Source organism: Mobula birostris, chromosome 15, assembly GCF_030028105.1.
Source record: "Mobula birostris isolate sMobBir1 chromosome 15, sMobBir1.hap1, whole genome shotgun sequence".
Classification (NCBI taxonomy): domain Eukaryota; kingdom Metazoa; phylum Chordata; class Chondrichthyes; order Myliobatiformes; family Myliobatidae; genus Mobula; species Mobula birostris.
In genome coordinates, this window is record NC_092384.1 from 64,836,748 (window position 1) to 64,858,212 (window position 21,465).

Consider the following 21,465-nt stretch of genomic DNA (forward strand, 5'->3'; position numbering starts at 1 on the left):
ATCATTCTTCTAAACTCCAACCATCAAATGCTCCTCATACATTAACTGTTTTATTCCTAGGATCAGTATCATAAATTCCTCTGGACCCTCTCCAATGCCAGCACACTAAAATCTGTTCCCAATTCTCCAACTGTAGTCTGACCAATGAACAATAAAGCCTAAGCATTCCCTTGCCATATTATCCCATTCCAGCTGAAATCAAAGGGAAATAAATTCCCAGACAATTGACAATCTATTGTAATTGAAAGATTATCACCTACCGACATGCTGAGGGACAGCTGCTCCGCTGACAGGCTAAGGTTATAGTGAAAGGTTTCCAGGCGCCTGCATTGGGCTTGTAGAACCTGTCGCTCCACGTTTTGCTCTGAAATAAATGATCAATTTTGTTATATTTTATCATTTAACATCTTAAACTTATCATTAAATTGTTAAATTGTTGCCCCCCCCCCACCAAATCTAACAGAATTGATGCTTTGATCTCAGAGCTCACTGAAGATACAGAATAGTTCAGGATGATTAGGTCTTGTATCTTTCACTTTTAACTGATTTAAAAACTCCCTGAAGGCCAACCTGGAAAATGTGTTTTTTTTCCACTTCCCTTCACCGATTATACAACATGCCAGCTGTAATGAAGAGCCACGTAAAATTGTCGTGTTCAGTCAGCCAGTTATAAGAATGCCACACATGGCTTCAAAAATGGTCACCTAACTCACTGGCCGACCCCATTTGTCCGTGCAGCAGTACAGCAGACTGAAGAAAGGTGAAAAGTGCTGGCAGGCAAGCAAAAGGGTTGCGATTATGTTGAAGAAAACAAATTAAGCTAAAGCTTTAATTACTGTTGCTCCTGTTTAATTGTGTTTTAGAAGCTAGCAGTTGAGTACTTCATTTTAAACATTAAAAGTGTCCAAAATTATCAACTGCTATTAAAAACTGATTAAAAAAAAGACACACTCCAGGGATGAAACTAAAAAAATAATTCAACCACAGTAGTTTGATATCCCCATGTTATCATTCCCAATAATGACCATGAGAGTACCAGACTGTTCAAACATGGAATTAAGGTATCTGAGACTAATCTGTATCTTATTACATTTCCTTACATAAGGGTTGAGTGATCAGGAGCAGGAATCCAAGCTGACTTTGATATCAGCTCCCTCAGGACACGAGGCGAGATAAGATAGTGGAGTTCTGGTCAGGAATAGAGGCCGCGATCTTCCTTCTCCAGACACTTCTGTTCCGAACTAAGCAGTATATTTACCAAGTGACTCAGCACAGTAGTCATTGTTGAAGCTAGAAGAGTATCTGCTGATCATTAACTCTCCCCACAAAAGCTTTTAAGCTTTGAAAAACGTCGTGCTGGTTCACAACTGAGACAGACATACCAGTGCAAGGAATGATTATTATTGGAAGTCAGATCCTTCAGGTGGGATGTTAAACTTGAGTCCATTGTTTTTATAGAACAATCACAGAATTAGGGCAAGGGATTGTGGAAATTCAAAGTAAATTTATTATGAAAGTACATATATGTCAGCCTATAAGACTTTGAGATTCATTTTCTTGCAGTTTTTCGTAGTAGAGCAAAGAGGTACAATAGAATCAATGAAAAATAGCACACTAAGACTGACAAGCAACCAATGTGCAATAGAAGACAATCTTTGCAAATACAGGTAATATTGTTGTTAATAATAATAAACAAATTAATACGTGAAACCTAGTGTTGGATGAGGAGAGGAAGTGGTGGATACAAGTTTGATTGCAACATTTGAGAGAAGTTTGGGGAAGTACAGGGATGGAAGGGGTATGGAGGACTATGGTCCAGGTATGGGTCAATGGGAATAAGCAGAATAACAGTTCAGCACAGACTGGATGCAGTGCCTGGAGAAGGGAAACTCTGATTTTAAACCTCTGCTGCCTGCGGCCATGCCCACCCACGGGAAAGGCTTCGGGAGTAAACCCCGAGAAAGAAATCCGGAGCTGGGGTCCCTAAGGCAGTTTGATGTTGTTTACACCTTCACTCTGGCAGCCTCTGCGACGACACTGGTGCCAAGCTGTATCAGCGCTTGCCCTTCCCTTGGACTACATCAATGACGTGGAGAGGGGGAACCCGCTGCATGGGCAACAGCCGGTTCTTCAAATCTTCCTGCCCAGGCTTGCACCCTGGAGAGGACACAGTCCACCAGAGGTGCAAACCCATGATCCCCTGCGATCGACGGCTGCCTACTACAGACTAGATGATACGAAGGGCCTGTTTCTGTGCTGTAGTGCTCAATGACGATGACTACATTCACTGATCTTGGCAGGTCAGCTCAACTAAGGGCAATAAAATACAGACATGGGAGACGGCAGATGCTGGAATCTGGAGCAAATGGCAGACTGCTGGAGGAACTCATCTGGAGGGTCATGTAGATCGGTGGAGAAAAATGGGCATTCAACCATTCAGATTGAGACCCTTCATCTGAACCAGAAGATTAGAGGGGAGAGAGTCAGTATAAAGAAGTGAGGGAAGTGGGATTTGGGTGTGGGGGGAAATGGGGAAAGAGCTGGCAAGTGATAGGTGGATCCAGGTGAGGAGGGGTAATTGACAAGTGGAGGAGGGAAGGGTGGAATTAGTGACAAGCTGGAGGCAACAAATGGCTGCAAGTGATGGAATCTGATTGGAAGGTAGAGTATGGAACGCAGATGGGAAAGATGGGGACGTGGGACCCAGTGGGAGGAAATGGATTTGCAACTCACTAGACCGCAGATGCTGGAATCTGGGGCAACAAATAATTGCTGGAGGAACTCAGCAGGTCCAGCAGCAACTCATGGAATGATGTAGGGATTTGACTGGAAATGTTGAGAATTCCTCGATGCTTGACCTGCTGAGTTCCTCCAGCTGATTTCCTGTTGCTAGCTCACTATGGTAGACTATCAGCTGCACACAATGGGTTTCCTAGCACAGACACTGGGTCACTTACCTTCAACATACTCCTGATAGGCCTCAAAGATGGCCTCAATACCCTGCCATTTTGAATGAAAAGGCCTTGTGTCCTCCTCTTCCTCATCGTCTTCATTGTCGGAGTCCTCCTCCTGCTCACACACAACCCCTTTCCTGGTCTGGGTGCCAGTGTGCTGGCCATTCTGGTGGGTAAAGGGTGTTCTGCTGGAGGAGTGGATCTCTGGAATGTTGTAACGCACAGAGGTGTCCAACTTGTGATTTTGCTCGGCGGTTAGTGTCAATGCGCCTGGACAGATTTTGAAAAAAGACAAAGGAAAATATTCAGTGCTCAACAACATATGGGCAAAGACCATGAGAGAGAAGGATTTTCAACCCAATGAGCCAGTTCCATCTCTCACTGACATCATGGCTGATTTGCAACCTTTGTATTAGTGACTTTGTTACAACTGAAACCTCCAAAAGGACCACAACCTTGCTGTGGTTTGGAGGCTTGCATGCATCAATCACCTGGAGAGCTATGCTGGTTGAAGCCAGGCCTTTAGGCTTTGGCTCTTGGTAAGGCCACCCATGCCAAACAGGTCAAAGGGTAGAGGCCAGTCTAAGAGTGGTCCACCGGTCCTCCATGTTTGGGAGTTCAGCTCAGGGCTAACAACCCTGACTGGTCAAACAAAATTGTTACGTAAGTGACAATGGAGAACCCTCCTAGTGAGTATGACGGTATTCCTGAGTCTCCACCCGGGACTTCCATGACTGACAGTAGTGAAACCAAGAGTAAGCTACTGACACGATGAAGGAAGCCCTGAACACTACCAGAGATGGAGGACCTTATTACTGTCCTAAATACCAGCAGCAGAACGAACATTAAGAAAGTAAGTACAACTGACTGGTGTCAATTGTCACTTGCAAAAGAGAATTCCAGTTTCTACAATACCCTGAAAGTCCAGGTCCAATTTTCAGATGTTCAGTCTTGCCCTAAATCTTCGACACCCTGAAGCTTTCCATGCAATCAATTTTTCCCTACTACCCTGAAAACTTCAATGAAGTGACCCACTGATCCTCAAATTTTCAATAAATACATTCTAGCTATTAAACTCCAGAGGCTCAAATACCGTGGCTATTGGAGTGTTAACTAAGTGGCAAGTGCTTTAAAGGTATCTGGACTATGGCTCTGGGTAAATGAGTTCAAATTCCACTACATCAACTTGGGAATTTAAATTCAAGTAAATATCTGGAATAAAAAGTTGGTATCAGTAACAACAACTGAAATTTTGTGAAATACCATCTAATTTATCAATGTCCACCCAGGAAGATATTCTGCCTTCCTTAACCTATCTATTGCATGGTGATTCCAGATAAGACCATAAGACATAAGAACCAATTCATCTTGGCTGATTTATTATCTTTTATCTCAGTCTCTTTGCTTCTCCCCATAATCTTTGACACCCTTACTAATCAAGAACCTATCAACCTCCACTTTACATATACACAATGACTTGGCCTCCACAGTCATCTGTGACAATAAATTCTACAGATTCACCATCCTCTACCTCTAGTGAAAGAAATTTCTCTTCATCTCTGTTCTAAAGGGATGTCTTTGTATTCTGAGCCTGTGCCCTCTGGTCTTAGGCTCCCCCACTATAGAAAACATTCTCTACAGGTCCACTCTTTCAGTGACATCCCCCCTCATTCTTCTCCAGTGAGTACAGGCTCAAAGCCATCAAATAGTCCTCATACATTAACCTTTTCATTCCCAAGATCATTCTTGTGAACCTCCCCTAGACTCTCTCCAATGCCAGCATATCCTTAAACTGCTCACAATACTCCCAAGTGTGGTCTGGCCAATGCCAAGTTCAAGTTCATAATTGTTGCCATTCAACCATATACATGTATACTGCCAAATGAAACAACATTCCTCTGGTCTAAAATGCACAACACAGTACATATAACTCACGCACAACACATAAGGTAACATTATTACAAATACATTAACAAATAATAAGGTACATTTACAACACAAGTCAAAAAATGAACAGTATAAGCTACTGTGCTTCATGCGCGATGAGAGCTGGGTGGTGACAGGGAGTTCAGTAGTCTCACAGCCTGGGGGAAGAAGCTGTTTCCCATTTTGAGTCCCTGTCTTAATGCTATGGTACCTCCTGTCTGATGGTAGTGGGGCAAAGAGACTGTTGGATGGATGGGAGGGATTACTGACAATGCTAAGAGCCCTATGCCAGTGCCTTATAAAGCCTCACCATTACATCCTTGCTTTAATATTCTAGTCCTTTTGAAATGGATCCAATATTTATACCTAGGTGGTTGATTCTTAGCAATGCTTTGGAACACCCATCAAGACACAAGAGACACTTAATGGACAGCAAGTGCTAGATTTGGAAGCACTATTAGATTCCATAGACTAAAAACATGTCCTGGTAATGCTAGTTATATTCTCCCTAAGGCCAGTGGATGCTCCCTGAGATGGAATGCCCAGAAATGTTCGAGTCTTCCAAGCATGGTCCAAGCAAGACTTAGTGGAGCTGGAACATCGTATCTTAAATGCTGCATTTCAGCCCTTTATAGAGATAGCACAACAGTTTCTGATTCAGAAGGCTTATTTATCTATCACATGTATATCAAAACGTGCAATGAAATGTGACACTTGCATTAACAACCAACACACCCAAGAATGTGTTGGGGTGTAGCCCACAGGCTAAGCTAAGAGCTAAAGAATAATTTATTATTTTCTGTATCCACCGAGCTAAGAACGTGATCCCTTTGTACATCTGCTGTTTCTGCTATCTTTTCCCTTCCTTTCCGGCCCTTCTGCAGGGTCTTGGCCAGCAATATCAGCTGTTTATTCCTTTCCATAGATGCTGCCTGACCTGCTTCGACTGGGGCTAGGAAACTAGGAGACAATGCCTCTTGGAAAAAGGGTGCAGAGAGCATCCTGTGGATGGCCACTAGGAGGACTGGTTGACCTGTTTTTCAGTGTAAATCAATGAGTGAGGAGTGAGCTAGTCAGCCATCCCATTGTTAATTTCCTGGGTTATTCTAAGTCAGAACCATCAGACCATTTGATTCTAGTGGCCACCATGTTCAAGATTCAAAGTATGTATAAATTATAAATCTGGAGATTTGTTTGCCTAAACCTGAAGAACCCAATTAAAAAAAAAGGAAAGACCATAGCCACTGCACTGAGAAAGAGAAAACACACACACACACACACACACACACCATTCTCAAATCCAGAGGCCTGGAACCTAAATAGAGTATCAGTATTAGTCAAACCCAGCACAGAGTTGGGATTGACCCTGCAATTTGTATACTGGGACAGCAGAGGTTTTAGGAGGGCTGGATAGAGAAACAACAATTGTTGAGGTCAGTTTTACAGGGGAACTACTTTCTCCTCATTAATTTTCATTCCTCTACCCTATCCCCTTTTGCCACCACTACCTTTCCTCCAATTGAGCAGGGTAATATAGGCACTTCAATTCACTGTTATACTTCAGTTGTGTTTACTTAGGTCTGAGTTTAAGCCAGTGGAGTCACGCAAAATAATAGAAAGTGTAAACAAATAATCATTTGCAATTACTGCTGGGAGACAAGTTCATAATTTCCTTTTGGCGAAAAGACAGCTCATTAATGGGATTCTTTGTAAGGGAGCTCTAGCCTGGATCTGTTTCAAGACCAGCAGGGGTTTAGCTTTCTGAAGTCTGCACAGAAAACTGTTGCTAATCCACAAAGATTTTATGGGAAACAGCAATCTATTTAAAAGCCCACGTGCAGGGTGGCAATTGCCCCCTATCTTTTGACCAGGGAACAGCAGCCTTCACCAGTGAGCTTAATAATTTCAGGTAATCTATCTGTTATTCTAAATTATATACAACACAGACCACAGATTTAACCTATGAATTTCCTGGGATACAACTGGGAGAGCGAAAACAAATCTGCAGATGCTGGAAATCTGGAAAAAAAAAGGAAAATGCTGGGGATAATCAGCAGTCACACAACTTCAGTGGAGAGGGATACAGTTATCATTACAGATGGATGACCTTCCATTTTCTGGTCCCCTTTTTTATTTCTTAACTTCTCTATTACCACCTTCTCTTTTACTTAAGTGCATTTGACGATATCTATCGTATCATTTTTATATATACAAGAGAGAGAGAGATGGATTCATTTCACACCGCTGCCTGTAAGGTGTTTGTACATTTTCCCCATGACCACATGGATTTTCTCCAGGTGTTCCGGTTTCCTCCCACAGTCCAAAGATGTCGGTTGGTAGATTAATTGGTCATTGTGAATTGTCTCATAATTAGGCTAGGGTTACATCTGATTTGCTGGGCGGCATGGCTTGAAAGGCCAGAAGGGTCTATTCAGTTCTGTATCTCAATAAATGAATAAATAAACCTGTGGGGTTAGGTCGGATCGTGTGTATCTTCTAATAAGATATTTGGGCCTTGTTACGTAATGCTGAGTTAAGGCATTGTTCAGGCTACGCTTGGGATATGGTGAGCAGTTTTGGGTCCCTTATCTAGGAAAGGATGTGTTGGCATTAGAGAGGGTCAACGAGAATGAAAGGGTTAATGCATGAGGAGCATTTGATGGCTCTGGGCTTACTCTCGCTGGAGCTTAGAAGGTTGAAGGGGGTTCTCATTGAAACCTGTCCAATATAGAAAGGTCTAGACAGAGTGAGCATGGAGAGGATGTTTCCTGCAGTGGAGGCCTAGGACCTGAGGGCACAGCCTCAGAATACAAGGATGCCCCTTTAGAACAAGTTGAGGAGAAATTTCTTTATCCAGATTGGGGCGATTCTGTGGAATTCTTTGCCCTAGATGGCTATGGAGGCCTAATCATTGAAAAGGGAGGTTGATAGGTTTAAAGTCCTATCCCAAAGACAGCATCTCTGATCATGCACAGATTTCTACATTAAAGAGACTGGCTGCTGTGGGCTGTATACAATTGAGTTGCTTTTACCTGTGAATGACCTTGAACTGTTTCTGGAAAAACTGTGAGCTTTCCCATAGATCATGAACAATTCTAGAACTATATGGAAGATCTGCCCAACAACAGATTCACAATTTTGATCTGAATTCTGCCCTTGTTTTCAAAGTTTAAAGTTCAAAGTAAACTTATTATCTAACTCTATATATGTCACCATACACTACCTTAAGATTCATTTTTTTTGCAAGCATTCACAGTAAAGAAATACAATGGAATCAATGAAAAACTGCACACAAAAACTGGCAAGTAACCAATGTGCAAAAGAAGTCAAACTGTGCAAATACAAAAAAAACAATACTATATATATCTGGGGTGCCTAAGACTTTTGCACAGTACTGCATATTAAGTCTTTCAAGTTAGCAAATAACACTCAATACCACTGAGCTAATACAAAGCTAGGTACTCTTATTTCTGTTTCCTAACCACCTTCCTGTTTTAACCAATATACAGTATGGATGCAAGTCTTAAGTGCCCTAGCTCTATATATATATATATATATATATCCCTAGGACCTTTGCACAGTACTGTAAATAAATAAATAATACAGAGAAAGAATCTTAGTCCATTTCAAATGTTTATTTCTCCTGAAATTGATCACAGATGCAACTTATTCTTGGCCTGTGACTAAAAAGAAGTCATATGCATCATCTTAGATGCTAGAATATTTACAGCAGAGAAAGCCATTCAGCCCATCAAACGTCTTGGTGGAGCAATCTTTGATTCCCATGCTCTTTATGCACAACCCTGCACATTATTCTTTCCCAAGTGCCCAGCCAACCTCCTTAGAGAGCCCTGATGGATTCTGTTCCGACCACACCTACTAACAACGATTTCCAGATCATTTAACTCTTTGGAGTAAGGGGTGAACCTTACTCAGACATATAATATCCTAAGGTGGGTTGATCCAGTTGATGTTGAGGTGTTTTTAGCTGTGGACCTAAAAAAAGGGAAATTGCAACAAATTAAGGGGCCGGCCATATAAAACTGAGATGCATGGATATTTGTTCTCCTCAGAGAGCAGTGACTCTCTGGCGCTCTCTGCCCCCCATCCTGAAGATCATCAGATATATGTAAAGAGGAGGTAGGTAAATATTTGAAGTATCAAGGATTTGAGGTCTATGGGAAATTGGCACATAAGAGGAGTTGAGACCAGCATAGATCAACTGTGATTAAATGGTTTGACATGCTTAAGAGACCTAGTGACCTATTCCTCCTCCAATTTCCATTGGCAGTGCATGCAGTTGATGACCCTTACCTTTATGTTTCTGTAACGCTCGTTGTGTGGACTGCAGTACAGACTCATGGAACTGCTGGGCAAAGTCCTCAGCCATGAATGCTTCCCAGGGCTTGCTCTTCTCAGCCGTGCCATGTGGGGCAGCACTGAGACTGTCCTTCTGGACTGAGCCCGAAGCATTAGTGAGCACGCTCACCGACCTCCGCCCGCCGTGGCCTTCGTGCGGCCTGCTCTTCTCGCCGGCTTGGACGGCCTCCTTTGGCCGGCTGGCTGCCTCCGGCCTGGCCAAGTCGGCACTTTTCCGGAGTTCTGGCAGGGGCGGGGCAGCACCCGGAGGCTTATCCGAGTCCGTGGCTGAGTTTGTATTCGAAGAGTCTGCTACAAAAGGCAACAACAAGGAGAAAACACACAGGGTTTCAGAACTGGTGCTTTTCAACATTAACAGACAAATTCTTCAATAAATAAGACCTCAAGATCACAAGACATAAGAGCAGAATTAGGCCATTCAGCCCATCGAATATGCTCTGCCATTCCATCATGGCTGTTTTATTATCCCTCTCAACCCCATTCTCCTACCTTTTCCCTATAACCTTTGATGCCCTGAATAATCAAGAACCTATCATTTCCCAGACATGAATATAAATATTTTGAAAGGAGACTTTGAAAACAGTTTAATTTCTTCCATCTGATAGAGCTGACTACCACTGGGACACAGTTCAGCTGGCACTGCTCCCTTGTAGCTCACATCTGTTGACCATAAAGCTACCAGATCTTCATAAAAGGCCTAATACTAGGGGGCGATGCCTGGAGAAGGCAACATCAATCATAGAGAATCTCACCATCTGGGACAAGCCCTCTTCTCCTTACTGCCATCAGGAAGGGGCCACAGGAGCCTGAACACCCAAACTCAATGATTTAGGAACAGTTTCTTACTTCATCCCCACCCACCCACCTTACCCCTCACCTAGTGCTGCCTATCACTTGCCAGCTTGTTTTCCCTCCCCTCTCCTCATCTTCCTATTGTAGCTTCTGCCCCCTTCTTTTCTAAGCCCAAAATGTCAACTATTTATTCCCCTACATAGATGCTGCCTGGCTTGCTGAGTTCCTCCAGCAAGTCAGGCAGCATTTATGGAGGGGATCATTGAAAAAAGGTCCACACTGTTGTGCCGGCCCTTTAACCTACTCAAAGATCAATGTAACCCTTCTCTCCCATATACCTCTCCATTTTTATTTCATCCATGTGCCAATCTCAGAGTCTCTTAAATGTCTCCAATATATCTGCTTTTACCACCACTCATGATGGTGCATTCTACTCACCTACCACTCTCTGTGTAAAAAACCTACCTCTGACATATCCCCCTATACTTTCCTCCAATCACCCTGAAGTTGTGCCCCCTGTATTAGCCACTTCTGCCCTGGGGAAAAAAGGCTCTAATGCCTCTTATCATCTTGTAAACCTCTATCAAGTCGTCACCTCTCATCCTTCTTCTTTCCAAAGAGAAAAGCCTTAGCCCACTCAACCTAGATGCTTGCTAATCTCGGCAGCATCCTGATAAATCTCTGCACCTTCTCTAAACCTTCCATGTCCTTCCTATGAGAGCACCTCTCATTCTTCAGAACTGCAGTAAGAGCCATGCTCCTGGTAACTCCCACTGACAACTTCATTTCCTACAGCTAATCACAGGTCTGGGAGACCAAAGAGTTGGTGAAATGGTCTCCTGAATGCTTTTCTATCCTCCCCAACTCAGAGTCACCATAAATCCAGAAAGAAAGCAGCCCCAACATGCATCGCCAACTAAACCAGCATAATACACTTTGGAGTACACCACCGTTTCTGAAGCACGTTGAAAAAAAAAGTAGATGCGTTAAAATCTGAAATAAAACCAGAAACTGCAGGAAACAGGAGCAGGTGAGACACCATCTGTGAAGACTGAAATTGAGTTAGTGCCTCGGGTTACAGATCCTCTGTCAGAACCCTCTGCCAAATTCTGGGCTTCTCAGGGTATAACTATAAAAGGCACCCATGTAGAGGACAATACTCACCGGTCTGAACTGAGCTGGGGCTGGTACACGATGGAGGAGAGGTGTATTTAAACGGTGTGTCGGAAGGTTGTGCCTTCTGTTTTATCGACTGAATCATCTCTGTCAGGGTCTCCTTTTCTATGAGGTGAAAGAGAGAGAAGCTCTGATAAGTACCTTTATTAATACACAGTATAAGCAGACAAATGAAGGAAGGCATATCAACGTGTGAAGTAGGTGGTCTCTACAGTACATTGGCCTTGAAACAAGTAGTGCCTGCTAAATGTTTAGATGTGCACAGTCCCAACCTTCCACCGAGCAGATCCATAAAGAAATGGACCCAGGCCTCCCCAGGAGGAGATGTCACTGGTGATTTAGCAACCACATATTCCAAGATGAAAACCAGGAATAGACACAGGCTCGATCCTGACCTCTGGTTCAAAGTAATATGTCCTCAATAGACTTAAGTTTGGTATTTTCTCATGACAATGTACCAGCACAAACACCCAAGTTGGTGTGGTCCTTCATTGAATATTACTGTTATTATTCTATTATGGATTTATTGAGTATGCCCACAAGAAAATGGATCTCAGGATTGTATATGGTGGCATATACATACTTTGATAGTAAATTTACTTTGAACTTTGAACCAGAGGTCAGGATCGAGCTTGGGTTGCTGGAAATGTAGCATCAGCACTGACTATCGCCCTCGTGCACTAATGCAGTCACAAAGAAGGCACGCCAGCGGGTTATACTTCATTGGGAGTATGAGGAGATTTGGAATGTCAACAAAGACTCCAGCAACTTTTTACGACTGTACAGTGGAAAGCATCCTAACTGGCTGTAGAATGTGGCTATGATTATAAATATCAGCCAGTCAGCTATTTCATTGTCACTACACTAATAAATCTGCTAGTTAAAGAGTAGGTTCTTGGGAGATGCAACTGAGGCACATCTGTATTTTATTCCCCATTTAAAGCAGGGAGAATTCAAGCAACAATGCACACAGATAAAATGTCCCCCACAACAGGAATGAGAATCCAGTCAGTGCCCGGTTGTTTCTCAGCCGCGGTTTTAAAAAGCCTCGCACTACGGGTGCTAGGCATCTGAAAGAAATGGCAAACATGCTGGAAATACTCAGCTGGCTTCATCATGGGCACTAGGCTCCCCACCAAGGAGGACAGCTTCAAAGGGCAAAGCCTCACCAGGGTGGCGTCCATCGTTCAGCACCCACATCATCCAGGAAATCCCCCTTCTCATTACTACCATCAGGACGAGGTACAGTAGTGAAGACTTACACTCAATGTCTTAGGAACAGCTTCTTCCCCATCAGGTTTCTGAAAGGTCTATGAAACCATGAACACTGGCTCACTATTTCGCTCGTCTTCAGTATTATTTATCTTTTACATGTATATTCTAATTGTAACTTGTAATTTTTTTTATGTATTGCTGATGCAGAACAAAAGAAATTAACAGCATTTGTCAGTGATTATAAACCTGATTCTCATTTTTGTGAATTCTTCTTTTAAGATCTCAAACGATAGCAATATTTTTACTCATACAGTGGCTCACAATAAAAATTTTGGAGGGCAGATACTTCTCGACCTTAGCCTCCCCATAATGCACTCACCTCAGTGAAGCAAGCAATGGTAAGAGAGGGTAATATTCCTGGGGCACTGAATTAATTGGAGGGACGGGAGTGACATAGGAAGAAGAGAGAATGCCTGGGGTAGGAGGGGGTCCTTGATTATGTTGGCTGCTTTCCTGGGACAGCGTAGGGGAATCATTGCTGGTTGCAGTAAGGAAGTTTGTTAATATAGTTAAAGAAAATGAAAGATATAGTCAGAGTAAATAGACGGAGTCAACAAGGGGAAGGTGTTTTGTGGGGAGAGGTGAAAGCAGATGAAAAATAGGTAAAGCGGTTTATTATTGTCACACATACCGAGGTGCAGAGAAAAACTTTGTTATGCATGCCATCCATACAGATGAAGATAATTAATACAAGTGAAAAGCACTGTTACCCTTCCGTTTCTCTGGGAGGATATGCGCGAGGCTGAATGATGTCAGGAATCTCTTCTTCTCTGCCAGGTCGGGTGTGCTGTTCATCTCGTCGGCGCTGTACTTGCTGGGCAGCCTCAGCTGGGGCGAGGGCGCCTGCCGCTTGCTGGCGACCGGCGGCGGCGAGGGGCTCCGCTCCATCAGCATCCGTCGCCGCTTGCGTCGCTTCTGCTTCAGCAGCTCCTCCCTGCGGGCGTGGGTCGTCAGGCCGAACATGCACAGGAACTCCAGCTTCTGTCAATGACACAGGTGATTAGTCTCCAAACCCTGGGACCGAAGGGAGGAGCCGCTGAGGTTCCTCCGAAAAGGAGACCTTTCCAATTGGATAGTTTTCTCAAAGCACTGCTCTGAGTTCTAACAAAGACTTGATCGAAGTACATATACACTAACTTTCAAGAACTCTACAATTCAAGTTCCCATTATTACTTATTTACTATTACTTATTTGAGTATTATTTATCGACAGTTTTATTTGCATCAATGTTATTTATATTTGCACAGTTTGTCTTTTGCACATTTGTTGTCAGTTTTTGTGTGTAGTTTTTATTGACTCTTGCATTCTTTGTTCTACTGTGAATGCCTGCAAGAAAATGAATCTCAGGGTTGTATACGGTGATGTATACGTACTTGGATGATAAATTTATTTTGAGCTTTGACGTACGATCTTGAAATTCATTTTCTTGCAGGCATTTATGGGAAGATAAAGAAATACACTCCTCCAAGAGGAGCACAACCTTGTCACAGGGATTGGAGGCTTGCATGTCTCAGTGACCTGTAGAGCTATGTTGGCTGGAGTCAGGGCCTTGTACTTTGACTCTTGGTAGGGTCACTCATGTCAAAAAAGGGGAGAGGCCAGACTAAGAGTGGTCCACCGGTCCTCCAGGTTGGGGGGTTCAGCTCAGGGCTAACAACCCTGACGGGTTAAAACGCAATTGTTGCGGAAACAGCAATGAAAAATCCTTGTATAGAGATGGAGGACCTTCATTGCTCCCCTCAACACCAGCGCAACAGGGAGTGAGTAACTAAAGAAATACAACAGACTGACATAAACAAAGACTGATGCAAATAGAAAAGTAAACAAACATTACTGAAATAAGTAAATAATACCAAATGTCCTCTCTCCAGATCAGTCAGAAATAACGGGGTAGAACCAGGTCATGGGTGGAGGCAATGCTTGATATTTAGTTACACGGACCTTATGTAAGCTGGCTGTTAGTGTAACAGACGGTGCAGCAATGCTGCCTGCTTTGTCTCACCGCCTGAGGCATCTTTCTATCGCACACCTCTGAACAGATCAGACTTCACTACGGAGACTGCTGACTGTGGCAGGTTCTGAAAATCGCCCTGACCTTCTATAGACCGGCCTGTCGGTGGGTTCCCCTCACTGTGTAACTCCTTCACCTCAGACTGAACTCAGTGAGATCGAGTCAGGCTGTGCAGCTCAGAAATGCCTCCTCGGGCCACCACACCCTCCTGCACTAATCCCATTAACCGGCTTTAGGACTCTATCCTTCAATGCCATGCCTACTTAAGTGTCTGTCTTAAATGCTTATGGAAGGTAGTAATTGTATCTAATTCCACCACCCCTCTGCCAGCCTATTTCAGGCATGAGTCCTGCCAAAGGGTTTCGGCCCGAAACTTCCGCTGTGCTCTTTTCCGTAGATGCTGCCTGGCCTGCTGAGTTCCTCCAGCATTTTGTGTGCGTTGCTTGGAATTCCAGCACCTCCAGATTTCTCTTGTTTCCGACACCAAAGATGCCTTCAGAAGGTTGTGATCCAGGCGAAGTGGCGGCTCCTACCAGCTTCTGGACAAAGCTACAGATAACAGGAATCACACACAAAATGCTGGCAGAACTCAGCAGGTCAGGCAGCATCCATGAAGAGGAACAAACAGTCGACGTTTCAGGCCAAGACCCTTCATCAGGAATGGAATGGAAGGGGAAAGAAGCCAGAATAAGAGGGGAATGAAACAAGCTACAAGGTGATAGGTGAAGTCAAGTGAGGGGGGGAAGGTAGGTGGGTGAGGGAGGGGGGGAATGAAGCGAGAAGTTGGGAGGTGGTACGTGAAACTAGTAAAGGGTTGAAGAAGAGAGGAGAGTGAGCCATGGTAGAAAGGGAAGGAAGAGGGGTCCAGTGGGAGATAGATGATAGGCATTTGAGAAGGGTAGGTGGGGACCCAGAATATGGAACGGAAAAGGAGGGAAGGGGGAGAAGGTACAGCTGATCAGAAGTCAGAGAAATACATAGAAGCTCGTGCCATCAGGTTGCAGGAGGCTATCCAAATGGAATATGAGGGGCTTATCCTCCAACTAACCCTCCCTTTCACAGGAAACCTTTCCCAATAGAGAGGCACCTAAAGCCAGAGGGCATAGGTTTAGTGTAAGGAGGAAGAATTTCAGAGGGGGTCTTTGGAAGCACCTTTCATCCCAAGGGTGGCTGGAATCTGAAACACACTCCCTGACTAGGTGGTGCGGTCAAATACTCTCACATTTCAAAAGTATCTTGACAAAAGTTCAAAGTTCAAAGTGCATTTTTGATCAAAGTACGCAAATAATATAAATAATACCAGTTGCAAATAGAAAAGTAAATAAACATTACTGTAAATAATACCAAATGTCCTTCCTCCAGATCAGCCTTGAGATTTTGCCTCCTAACAGGTAGCCATGAAAAAAAGGAACCCAAAATAACCCATAAAAAAGACCATCCAACACCCAATGTGCAGAGAAGGAAAAAATACAAATCATGCAAACAATAAATGCAAACAAACAGCGTTCTGAATGGAGTCTCTCACCAGACCCTTAGTTCAGCGCAGAGCGGAGCAGCAAGCTGAACTGGCCTACCCCTTGACTCAGGCTCCGACACCCCAACCTTTGCGATCTGGGCCAGCACCTAAATGGTCGTGCAAACATCGAGTTCTGTCGCTCCAGTACACTCGGGGACCCGAACCTCGACAAGGATGAGCAAACTTTGGTCCAAGTGCGCAAGTGGGATTGATTACTACTGTGGATAGCTGATAGAATGGACACTGTGGGCCGAGGGGCCTGCTTCTCTGCTGTGTAACTCAATGATTTCGCTGATAAAGGGAGGGCTGGAAAGTCTCTCAGAGAACATCTCTCGTGAAGCAACTCGTCAAAAGTCATCCCTGAAGCTCCTCTGCCAGCCTCCCATATCTAATTTCAAGCTGCTAAATCGGAGGATCCATGAATGTGAGAACTAATGATCCCATTCAGCCCTTTAATTGTGAACATCAGTCCAGGGAATGGAGAAATGCAGTGAGATGATAATGTAATTAAATGAAGATTGATTAACTCTGGACTAATTTAAATAGTTTTTACACCTAATTCGGGTCAATATGTTGGCAGTTCACATTATTCTGTCAGTGATTAAAGACACCCATGGCTGGAATATGTACCCAAAAATCAAATCTAAATCACTTGAAGCCACCATTCCTGATAGATGCGGGAGAGAATCGGAAATCATTGGACCACTACAGGCACTTTGATGTATGGAATCTTGTTAATGCAGGTACAACAGGAAGTTTGAGGGGCACTACTGCAAGAACACACATTACACGGCACAGGCCTTTCGGCCCACAATGTTATGCTAACCTTCTAGGCTCCTCTAAAATCAATATCGTCCTTTCCTCTTACATAGCCCTCCATTTTTTATTATCCATGTGACTATATAAGAGTTTCTTAAATATCTGCATCTAACACCACCCCAGCAGTATTTTCCACACACTCACCACTCCCTGTGTAAAAAAAACTTACCGCTGACATCTCCCCTATAAACCTTCCTACAATCACCTGAAAATGATGTCCCTGGTATTATACACTTGAGTAGGTTTCATGGTCGGCACAACATTGTGGGCCGAAGAGCCTGTAATGTGCTGTAGAATTCTATGTTCTATGTTCTACAATCTATTTCCACCCTAGGAAAAAGTCTCTGGACATCCACTCGATCTATGCCTTTTATCATCTTGTACACCTCTATCAAGTTGCCTCTCAGCCTCCTTTGCTCCAAAGAGAAAAGCTCTAGCTCACGCATCTTCAAAAGACATGTTTTCTAATACAGGCAGCATCCTGGTAAATCTCCTCTGTATTATCTCTAAATCTCTAAAGCATCCATCCTTCCTATAGTGAGGCGACCAGAACTGAATACAGTACTCCAAGTGTAGATGTGGATGAGTGTGGAGGCAGTCAGCATAGTCAGCTGGAGCAAGGAGGCCCAAAGCCTCCAGGCTTTGTTGGTACCTCAGTGAGGTATATCATGAGCCAATAAGATAATCACAGCAGAATTAGGCCATTTGGCCCATCAATTATGCTCCATGCTTTTATCATGTCTGATCTATTTTCCCTCTCAGCCCCATTCTCCTGCCTTCTCCCCTTATCCCTTCATGCCCTGACAATTCAAGAATCTATCAACCTCTGCCTTAAATACACATACAGACTTGGCCTCCACAAATGCGTGCAGCAAAGAATTCCACAGAGTCACCACTCTCTGGCTAAAGAAATTCCTTCTCATCCCTGTTCTAAAAGGATGCCCATCTACTCTATGGCTCTAAACTCTGGTCTTAGATTCTCCCACCATAGGAAGGATCCTCTCCACATCCAGTCCATCGAGGCCTTTCAACATTCAATAGGTTTCAGTGAGGTCACCCCTCATTCTTCTGAATCCCAGTGAGTAGAGGCCCAGAGCCAACAAATTTTCTTCAAATGACAAGCTTTATACATTCCCATCAAAGACAGAGTTCCATGAATACACCTGGAAGGACAAATTAAGCAGGTGCATGGGATCACCAATGCCTGTAGTCTTCTGCCTAAATTATACACCATGTTGAGTTGGAAATACAGAGTAGTCCCTTCATTATCATCCTGAAACTTCCTATTCAACGGTTCTGTCAGATTACCTTCATGTTAAGGACTGCATTATATCATTAAAGTGTCTCACCACCACCTTCTCAAGACCATAAGATACAGAAACAGAATTAGGCCATTTGTCCCATTGAGGCTGCTCCGCCATTTCATCATTGCTGATCCATTTGCCCTCTCAGCCCCAATCTCCTGCCTTCCCTCCCGTATCCCTTCATGCCCCGACTAATCAAGAATCTAACAACCTCTTCCTTAAATATAAATAAAGATTTGACTTCCACAACTGCCTGTAGTGAAGAACTCCATTCACCACTCTCCAGTTAAAGAAATTCATCACATCCATTCTAAAAGGATGCTCCTCTATTCTGGGACTGTGTCCACTGGTCTTTGACTCTCCCACCATTGGAAACATCCTCTCCACATCCATTCTATCAAGGCCTTTCACCATGGAATAAGTTTCAAAGCAATCATCTGTCATTCTTGTGAATACAGGCCCAGAGCCATCAAACGCTCTTCATATAACAAGCCGTTCAATCTCAAGGATAATTAAGGATGGGTAATTAACACCTAGGTCCCATAAATGTATAAAATGAGAATATATTCAATTTTATGCTAACATTCCAAATCAATGATAAACACTGTGAAATGGTCAACTCTGAGAATGAACATCTAACAGTCAGGAAAGTCTATTTTGTTTCATTCTGATTCGACTTCTTGACCTACTGGTAATTGTCAGGGCATATTCTGTAGTTAGATTATTCAGCAAAATATTAACTCCAGCTACCAGTCTTTAGACCTGAACATGGATTGTAGATTAAATTTTAAACACAGCCTTGGACAATAGTTTCTTGGCGCTATGGACACCCGTTAATTGAAAACTAGACAATACTGATTAACATTCATTTTGGGTGTCTGGAGTGTGGGGGCAAAGAAGGAGGTGTTAAAATTATATGTAATTCAAAGGAATTGTATCTATATAATTATCCTGTCGCTACCTTTGATTTTTAGCATATAAAATAGCATGTGATATTGGGTCAAACAGGGCTGTTCCTCTAAGAGTGTCTCATTTTGTTGAATAAAGCGCTTCTGTATCCACTAGTTTCAGCGCCTCTCCGGTGACTTTCTTCTCGCTACAACAGTAATTTCCTCTTAGTTCCTACTTCTTCCATCCCAACACTGCAGGCTGAGCTCAGTAATACAAGGTGCCATTGTAAATGAACGGTGCATAATTATTAGCATGCAGTGAGCCCGCTCTGCACTGCTGCCTTTGGATGAAGGATCACTACCCCACCCTGCTCTGTTTGATGGTAAATTCTGTCCACAGTTTACTTGTGGTCTTGCAAGGGGTTGCTCCCGTTTTTATCACCATGAGAGATAAACCACTCATCAGAGCGAGCAGTGTGGAGCAGTCATCTCTTCAGCTGCATAAAAATTAAAGATGCAGCCACGATACAGTCATCCGGGAACTAATATTATATGGATGGGACTTAACAGTATGGAAAGGTGGCTCCGTAGTTACCACGGTTTAAAAAAAATTCAGGTAATTCATTAGGACACAGTCCTGAAGCTTCAGGTGATAAATGAAGCACTCTGTGGAACAGTGAACCTGGCAGACAAGGGAGGTTTAATCACAGATAGATAGTAATGGCAACTGCGCCGAAAAACCATTGATTTGTATCACTGTAGCAGTGCAGGGAGGCCATTCAGCCCACTGGGTCCACCCTGGCCCCTCTGCAGATGGTACCCTCTCCCCAAATCTTGATCAGTAACACTTCAGTTGTGTTTTTATTCCAGTACCAATCCCCAAAACTGCAGCTGCCTCAATCCCCCCTTTCAGAAGACACTACCAATTCACTGCCTGGAGTACTTAGAAACATAGAAACCTACAGCACAATACAGCCCCTTCAGCTCACAATGCTGTGCCAAACATGGACTTATTTTAGAAATTACCTAGGGTTACCCATGGCCCTCTATTTTTCTAAGCCTCATGTACCTATCCTGGAGTCTCTTAAAAGACCCTATTGTATCCACCTCCACCACCGTCGCCGGCAGCCCATTCCACACACTCACCACCCTCTGCGAAAAAACTTACCCCTGACATCATCTCTGTACCTACTTCCAAACACCTTAAAACTGTGCCCACTTGTGTTAGCCATTTCAGCCCTGGGAAAAAGCCTCTGACTATCCATACGATCAATGCCTCTCATCATGTTATACACCTCTATCAGGTCACCTCTCATCCTCTGCTGCTCCAAGGAGAAAAGGCCGAGTTCACTCAACCTATTCTCATAAGGCATGCTCCCCAATCCAGGCAACATCCTTGTAAATCTCTTCTGCACCCTTTCTATAATTTCCACATCCTTCCTGTAGTGATGTGACCAGAACTGAGCACAGTACTCCAAGTGGGGTCTGACCAGGGTCCTATATAGCTGTAACATTACCTCTCGGCTCTTAAACTCAATCCCACGGTTGATGAAGGCCAAAGTACTGTATGCCGTCTTAACCACAGAGTCAACCTGTGCAGCAGCTTTGAGTGCCCTATTGACCTGGACTCCAAGATCCCTCTGATCTTCCACACTGCCAAGACTCTTACCATTAATACTATATTCTGCCATCATATTTGACCTACCAAAATGAACAACCTCACATTTATCTGGGTTGAACTCCATCTGCCACTTCTCAGCCCAGTTTTGCATCCTATCAGTGTCCCGCTGTAACCTCTGACAGCCCTCCACACTATCCACAACACCCTCAACCTTTGTGTCATCAGCAAATTTACTAACCCATCCCTCCACTTCCTCATCCAGGTCATTTATAAAAATCACGAAGGGATTTTTATAAACAGATCCCTGAAGCACACCACTAATCACCGAATTCCATGCAGAATATGACCCGTCCACAACCACTCTTGGCCTTCTGTGGGCAAGCCAATTCTGGATCCTCAAAGCAATGTCCCCTTGGATCCCATGCCTCCTTACTTTCTGAATAAGCCTTGCATGGGGTACCATATCAAATGCCTTGCTGAAATCCATATACACTATATCTACTGCTCTTCCTTCATCAATGTGTTTAGACACATCCTCAAAAAATTCAATCAGGCTCGTAAGGCACGACCTGCCTTTCACAAAGCCATGCTGACTATTCCTAATCATATTATGCCTCTCTAAATGTTCATAAATCCTGCCTCTCAGGATCTTTTCCATCAATTTACCAATTTCCTGGGCTATCTCTACTTGCTTTCTTGAAAAAAGGAACAACATCTGCAACCTTCCAATCCTCTGGAACCTCTCTCGTCCTCATTGATATGCAAAAATCATTGCCAGAGGCTCAGCAATCTCCTCCCTCG

The 21,465-nt window shown here is 43.6% G+C and overlaps 1 protein-coding gene across 1 annotated transcript in view; it reads right to left on the minus strand.

Annotated features, from left to right (window-relative positions):
- Window positions 1–21,465, minus strand: part of gse1b (Gse1 coiled-coil protein b) — a 774,862-nt gene that overhangs the window by 8,616 nt on the left and 744,781 nt on the right. The window contains exons 12-16 of the mRNA XM_072279929.1: window positions 13,214–13,484; window positions 11,217–11,333; window positions 9,195–9,551; window positions 2,958–3,224; window positions 261–364 (exon numbers count right to left, since the gene is read on the minus strand). Coding sequence (XP_072136030.1) covers window positions 261–364; window positions 2,958–3,224; window positions 9,195–9,551; window positions 11,217–11,333; window positions 13,214–13,484 — 1,116 coding nt within the window. The remainder of the gene's footprint in view (window positions 1–260; window positions 365–2,957; window positions 3,225–9,194; window positions 9,552–11,216; window positions 11,334–13,213; window positions 13,485–21,465) is intronic.